Source organism: Orycteropus afer, unplaced genomic scaffold, assembly GCF_000298275.1.
Source record: "Orycteropus afer afer isolate SDZICR_OR568_19922 unplaced genomic scaffold, OryAfe1.0 scaffold00782, whole genome shotgun sequence".
Lineage (NCBI taxonomy): Eukaryota > Metazoa > Chordata > Mammalia > Tubulidentata > Orycteropodidae > Orycteropus > Orycteropus afer.
Window position 1 is genome coordinate 177,689 of NW_006922369.1, and position 7,949 is coordinate 185,637.

At 36.2% G+C, this 7,949-nt stretch overlaps 1 protein-coding gene across 1 annotated transcript; it reads left to right on the top strand.

The window, feature by feature from the left end:
- The first annotated feature begins 6,729 nt into the window (after positions 1–6,729).
- Positions 6,730–7,698, top strand: LOC103211735 (olfactory receptor 14A16-like). The gene is given in 1 exon segment (XM_007957711.2): positions 6,730–7,698. A coding segment is annotated over 1 exon segment (963 nt). The 5' UTR covers positions 6,730–6,735.
- Positions 7,699–7,949: the final 251 nt, after the last annotated feature.

Genomic DNA, 7,949 nt, shown 5'->3' on the forward strand with positions numbered 1-7,949 from the left:
AGAAAAAAAAAAAAAAACTCACAACTGTTCCAATAAACAACATTGATAATAAATTAAAAAAAAAAAAGATTGAAGTGGTCAAGGATCCCATTTTACTTGGATCCACAATCAACACCCATGGAAGAACAGTCAGGAAAGAATTCAGGCAACATACTGCATTGGGAAAATTTTCGGCAAAAGACCTCTTTACAGTGTTTAAAAGCAAAAATGTCACTTTGAAGACTAAGGTGTGCCTAACTACAGCCATGATATTTTCAATAGCCTCATATTCATGTGAAAGCTGAACATTGGGTAAGGAGGACCACAGAAAACTTGATGCATTTGAATTTTGGTTTGTGAGAAGCATATTGAATATATCATGGACTGCTGGAAGAATAAACAATTCTGTCATGAAGGAACTACAGCCACAATGCCCCTTACAAATGATGATGGTGAGATTTTGCCACTCTTACCTTGGAATGTAATCAAGGGGGAACAGTAACTGAAGAAGGACCTATTGTGTGGTAAATTAGATGGACAACAAAAAAAGAAGACTCTCACCAAAATATTGACATTGTGGTTCTAGCTATGGACCAAACGTAACAATGATTGACAGAATGGTGTAGGACTGGACAATGATTCATTCTGTAATACATGATGTTGCTTTGCAGCATAACTGACTTGATGTCACCTAACAATAACAACAATAAAACAAGAGAAAATAATAAATAAAAATGAGCAAAGTAAGATGGGATTGTGAGATACTATCACACAAAACAAGATATGCATCATGAGAATCACAGTAAGAAGAAATAGAAAAGGCCATAAAGAATATTTGAATAAATATTGGTAGAACACTTTCAAGACCAGAGTAATGAGTTGAACTTGCAAACCTAAGAAGCTTGGATATTTCCAATTAGAATAAACTTAAGAAGAAATTTCCTATGACACATTGATATCAATTTCTTGAAAATCAAAAACAACAAGAGAGTTTTGAAAGCAGCAACAGTAAGACCCTGAATACCACACAACCTTTGCTATTGAATTTAATCCACCTCAAAGTAACCCAGTAGGACAGAGTAGAACTGACTCATAGAGTTCCCAAGGGTATAAATCTTTATGTAAGCAGAGTTTTAAATATTTCTTCCATGGATAAGTTGGTAGATTTGAACCTCTAACCTTTCAGCTTGTGCTACCAAGACTCCTATAACATATAACGGGTCATCAGTGAGATTAATGGTTAATTTCTCCTCAGAAATCATGTGATCTCCAGCATTATTTCTATCACCAAGGCCATATTTTCCAACTACTGGTGATTGTTCTTTCTTTCCACTTTTGCATTCCAATCACCAGTGTAATCACCACATCTTGATTGCATGTTAGGTTAATTTCAGACTGCAGAAGAAGGTTAAATTCTTCAATTTCTTCATCTTTGGCTTTGGTGGTTGGTGCATAAATTTGAATAATTGTGTTAACTGGTCTTTCTTGTAGGGGAATGGATATTATCCTATCACTCTCAACATTGTACTTCAGGGTAGATCTTGAAATACTCTTTGTGATGATGAATGCTATGCCATTCATCTTCAATTGGCCATTCCTGACATAGTAGATCATGTGGTTGTCTGATTCAAAATGGCCAAAACCAGTACATTTCAGCTCACTAATACCTAGGATATTGATCTTTATGGGTTCCATTTCATTTCTGACAACTTCCAATTTTCCTGGTTTCATACTTCATACATTCCATGTTCTGATTATTAATGGATGTTTATGGGTGTTTCTTCTCATTTTGAGTCATGCCATGTCATCAATTAGAGTTCCCAAAAGCTTTACTCCATTCACATAATTAAGGTTGGCTCTATGCTGAGGAAGCAGCTCTTCCCCAGTCATATTTTGAGTGCCTTCAAACTTGAGGGGCTAATCTTCCATCACTGTGTAGGACAATGCTTCAGCACTATTCATAAGGTTTCCTAATGATATATCAGATAGTGTTTCACTGCTATTCACAAGGTTTTCATTAGCAAATTCTTTGAGAAGGGCATGGCCTCTTCCTTCTTCTGAGTCTGTTCTAGTCTGGAAGCTCCACTGAAACCTGTCCGCCACGACTAGCCCTGCTGGCTTTTGCAACACTGGTGCCATACCCTCCAGCCTCATAGCAACATGAAAGTCACCACAGGATGACAAACTTACAGACAAGTTCTTCTCTCTTATCTGTTCTTAACCACTCCATTCACTTCCTGGTCTTTGTTAAAGCCATGCTAAAGCTTCATTAAAGCTGCTCCAAACACTGCACCTAGCTCTACCTCCAGGCTGCCCTTAAAGCTGCTCCAAACTCCATTGTGCCTGGCTCACCACCTTCCGGGTTGCCCTTAAAAGCTGCTTCAAAATATCTCCATTCCTGGTTCACCTTCTTCCATCTGATTGACTCTGTAAAGTCCTGCTTCATTTGTCATGAGACAAGAACTGGCTGGTGCCTGGCTACAATTAATGAATGTTTTGATCTCCATTTATTTTGCTCTTCCTTGATTTCTTCCATTAAATTTTTGTAGTTTTCCTTGTAAAGATCCTCTATACATTTTCTTAAATTATATCTAAGTACTTCAGTTTTGGTGCCTATATGAGTTGCACTGCATTGTTATTTTCAATTTGAATTTCCCATTGGTGATATATAGAAACTAATTGAATTTGCATATTAATGTTATATCCTGCAATTTTTCTATAAGTTGTTATTAGTTCCAAGATTTTTTGTTGATTCTTTAGGATTTTCTACCAAATATGCCATCTGTGAACAAAACCAATTATTTTATTCCTTTCCTATCCATATACATTTCATTTTATTTTGTTGATTCCCTGCATTAGCTAGGACTTCCAGTAAAATGTTGAATAGGATTAGTAAGAAGGAATAATACTTGCTTTTTTCTTGACCACAGAAGGGAAGAATGCAGTCCCTCACTATTGACTATGAAGTTGTTGTTGTTGTTGTTGTTGTTATGTGCCATCGAGTGGGCCCCGACCGACTCATAGCGACCCCTTCTTGGGTTGCCAAGGCAGTATCACTATGGAAGTAGATTGCCCAACCTTCCTTCCGAGGAGTGGCTGGTGGGTTTGAACCACGAGCCTTCTAGTTAGCAGTGAAGTTCATGTTAGGTGCTGTCAATTTTGACTCATGATGACCCTATGTGGTAGAGCAGAACTGCCCCATTGGGTTTTCTCAAAGTGTAATCTTTATGGAAGCAGTTTGGCACATCCTTCTACCATTAAGCTCTAAGTGGCTTCCAACTGTCAACCTTTTGGTTAGCAGCAGAACTCATAACCAAGTATGATGTTCCCTGTAGGACTGTTGTAGATAGTCTTTACTAAGTTAAGAAACTTTCCCTACATTCCTAGTTTACTCAGAACTTGTAACATGAATGAATGACAAAATTTATTATATTTTATCAGAATATACTTTAAACTTATACCAACTTAATTTCCATGAAATTAAGAAACGTTTTCATATGCAGTTCCTTCCCTTCCCTTTTGTGCCTATTGCTAATATAGAGATTGGGTCTCTATATGTTATGTACCTAACAATACATTGGTATAACTATCGTTTTATATCAGCTTATAGATTTTAAGAAAGCAGAGAGAAGAGAAAGGCTCAAGTGTATCATAGTTTCTTATATTAACTTTGTATTATTATTATTATTATTATTAACATTTGTTACTTTCACTTCTTCCTGTTGATATGTTGTTACGATAAGGTGTTATTTTTGTTAGGAAGTGCAGGTTTCCTCTGACATCTTACTTCACCCTGTTATTGTCAAATATATTTCATTTCTATACATTGAAAGCCCCCAACAACAACAATATATATCTATCTCTATTTCTACACTTCACTAGAAGTAATGTAGCTGAAGATGGCATAAAAATGAGCTAATTTTTCTTATGGAGATAATTTTTGCCCATAAATTTAATAAAAATTTAAAATTTCTTTGTGGTAGTTATGTTTGTGTGTCAACTTGGCTGGGCCTGGTCGAGTGGATGGGCAGCTGGTGGTAGTTATTCCCCATGTTGAGACTGGCAATCCACTCCATGGTGGTATCTACCACAAGCAGCTGAGTAGCTAGCTTCCTTTGGGATGTGGACTCCTTCCTGTATATAAGGAAAAGCTTTGAGAATGGTCTCTAGCCTACGGAATGCTTGGACCCTGCATGCAGCTGTGTCTTTGTTGAGCAGCCTGCTATGCTTTGCCGACCTTGGGACTTACAATGGACTTAAGTTAATGGCCTGCCGTGTGGTTTAGTAACATCAGGACTGTACCTTTTTACTTGTCAACCTTGGGCCTTCTCAGCCTCAGCATCCAGCAGCTGTCTGAGTGAAGAAATGCTTCGAGCTCTAGTGGGCCGGGAGCAGGAGGCAAACCTGGACAGCAAGGTTGAGGGGCTTTCACCCAGTGACTACAGCTTGGCACTTTGAACTTGGACTTAAAGCCTCCAAATTATAAGAATAAACTCCTGTTTGTTATGTCCATCCCATTTGTGGTATATTCTTGTCAGAGTGGCAGCACTAGGTAACCAGAACATTCCTATATAGGCACCTGTACACAGAAATGAAAAATTCTGTACACAGAAATGAAATGCTGTAGATAAAATTACAAATCTGCCATGTATATTTGATTGGTGGTGGCATTTACAAAATTTTCGAAGCTTTTTGACCAATTAATTGCTCTCAAGGAATTTATTTTAGGAAAATAGGAGTGCATATGACCAAAAATATATTACAATTACTTTATTCATCATTTGTTTGTAATATGAAGAAAAATGTGAAGTGTTTTTGAAGTGTGAATTTCATGCAAAAGTTAATAAACAAGGATTCAATATATTTGAAACAATATTTGTGACTTTTTCATAAAAATAATTAAATGAAATAAAAGTATGCAGAACAAAGCATGGAAAGATTCTGTTTATGTGGAAATGTATCATTTTTTGTAGCTGTATGTCCCAATTAAAGAGTTTTGGTGTCACAGTCGGTAAGGCACTTGACTGCTAACTTTGAGGTCAGAGGCTCAAACCCACCAGTTGCTCTGTGGGTGGAAGGGAAAATCTACTTCTGTAAAGTTTTAAAGCCTTGGAAATCTCATGGGGGACGTTAAGAGTTGTAATGGACTTGAAGAAAGTGGATTTGGTTTGGTTTGTTACAAATTAACAGAAAAATTAAATAAAAGAAATATCAATAAAATATCCTAGATTTTGTACTTGGGAAGGATATGGAGTGGAGACTGAAAGAGGGAATTTTCTGGTCGCTTAAATATATTGTATAACCAAAACCAAAACTAAATCCACTCTCAGCAAGTGGATTCCAACTCAGAGCAACTCTCCATTGAGTTTCCAAGGCAGTAAATCTTTGTCGAAGTTGATTGTCTCATCTTCCTTCCACAGACTGGCTAGTGTGCTTGAACCAGTAACCTTCTGGTTAGCAGGCAAATGCCTTAAGCAATGTGCTGCCAAAGCTCCTTTATTGTATTATAAGAAAGACTTATAATTATAATAAATCAAAACAAAAATAACGTCAAAATAGGTATTGAAGACCATAACATAGCTGATTACTTGTGTCAAGATAAGTTCATTTAGTTAATTTTTTGAAAATGTTTCACTAAATGTAACTTTCTAAATAGTCTATTGAAGGAATGAACCCTACATCATGTTATTCTACTTTGGATGAGATAGGTCTCATAAGAGGAAATCCCATCGGGTAAGCAAGCTACAGAAAAATGGACCTAAATATCTGTACTCCAAATCGTCCATGTCCATAACAATAGTATATCCAGGAAATAATCTTCCCCCTCAGGAATTTAGGTCTATACACTTAATTAGTTCTCATTCTTATTAGTCAATTGTAACCTCTTGCAAAAATTCAGGAGAAATATAAATATCCTTTTAACCTGTGCCCCATACACAAAACTCAGCAAAGTCTATAACAGAGAAAATGCATAGGAAACCAGAGCAGTAGAAGTATATAAAAAAGAAATATATTTCCTGTTGAACAAAGAATCACCTCATTCAGGCTTTCTAACTTTATGAGAAAGCATTCTCGGTCAATCTCATTCTCAGCTTTCATTTTTCCATTTCATTTTAAAGAATGGACACCTGAAATTAGGGAGAGTGTATTTGAATTAGGTAAGTGAATTTCTGTCAAGAGATGTGCATCTACCATAACATTCCTTATGCAATAGGCCTACTCATTTTAGTGTTTTGTATGTTTAAGTAAGTACATTTATTTTACCTGATTATATATAACTTTCTTTTTGGGAAAGTAATACATTATTATATATTAATTTTGATTATTAGACACATGGTAACCAGTTGCCCATTCTGAACAGTTGATATGAGCAGGAAAAAAGGGGAGATCCTTCTAGGATTCTATTAAATCTTCAAAGATAGCTCATATATGATAAGCTTATTTTGAAACTTTTGTAAAAATGTCGTTGATCTAGTTGTGATCTTGCATATGTATAAGATGTATTTCATTACCTAAGGCAACAAAATGATAAATTAGTATAACTTGCTTTTAAAGACTCTCTTAATATAATTTACTGTGCCTAAATAGATTACAGTTTATAAGATGTAACATTCACTGAGACTTCTCTGATTATCTTAAAAATGTTCCTCAGAATACAATAGAATAAATTAGAGAACCAACAAAAGAGGTAGGTTCTGATGATATAAGTGAAAAAGGTAAATGACATATTTCTTAAATTTCTAGACAAGAATCAACATGTCTCAGGAAATAGCCAACACAACCATCATAATGGAATTCTTGCTCCTGGGATTCCCTGATAACTGGGTGTTGCAGAGACTATATATAGTCCTCTTCTTCCTCATTTACCTGACAGCACTGATGGGAAACCTCCTCATTGTCACCCTCACCACCACTGACCGGCACCTCCAAGTCCCCATGTATTTCTTCCTGAAGAATTTGTCCTTAATTGATATATGCTATATTTCTGTCACTGTCCCCAAGTCCATCATGAACTCTTTGACCAACAATCATTCCATCTCTTTATCAGGATGTGCCTTACAAGTTTTTCTTGTTATTTTTTTCGCTGGCACAGAGTATGCCCTCCTTATAGTCATGTCCTATGACCGCTTTGCTGCCATCTGCCATCCTCTGCAGTATGAAATCATTATGAATAGAGATGCCTGTGTGCAGATGGTTATTGCATCATGGCTCAGTGGATGTGTATATGGTTCCCTTCATGTAGCAGGTACATTCTCTGTCAGTTTCTGTGGGCCTCATTAAGTTCATCAGTTCTTCTGTGATATTCCATCATTACTTACACTTGCTTGTTCTGGGGAGCATATTTTAGAATATATTTTTATCATTGCTAGCTGTTGTTTTACTTTTGTGTGTTTTATTTTAATGATTGTTTCCTATGTTCACATTTTCTCAGCTGTCTTAAGCATTCCATCTACTCAAGGAAGGTTCAAAACTTTCTCTACATGTATTCCCCATCTGACTGTGGTGATCTTGTTTCTGTCTTCTGGATTTATTGCATACTTAGGTTCAGTCTTCAAATCCCTATCATCAATGAACTTCTTTATATCTGTGTTTTATTCTTTGTTACCGCCTACCTTGAATCCTGTCATTTACAGTCTGAGAAACAAGGACATAAAGGTGGCCCTTGGTAAAATGTTTGGTGGAAAAATGGCTTCAAAATGTAAATGTCTTAAATATTAATGACTTTAATATTTACTGATATATATTAGATTACTTGGTTTACAGGAATCTATTTAAGGAGAGTTGGTGATGTAACTGTTAAGCTCTCAGCTGCTAAACAAAAGGCCAGCAGTTTGAATCCACCAGCCACTACACAGGAAAAAAGACATGGCAGTTGGCTCCTTTAAAGATTACAATTTAGGAAACCATATGTGACAGTCCCACTCTTATGTGTATGAAAACTATGAGACAGAATCGACTCAATGGCACAA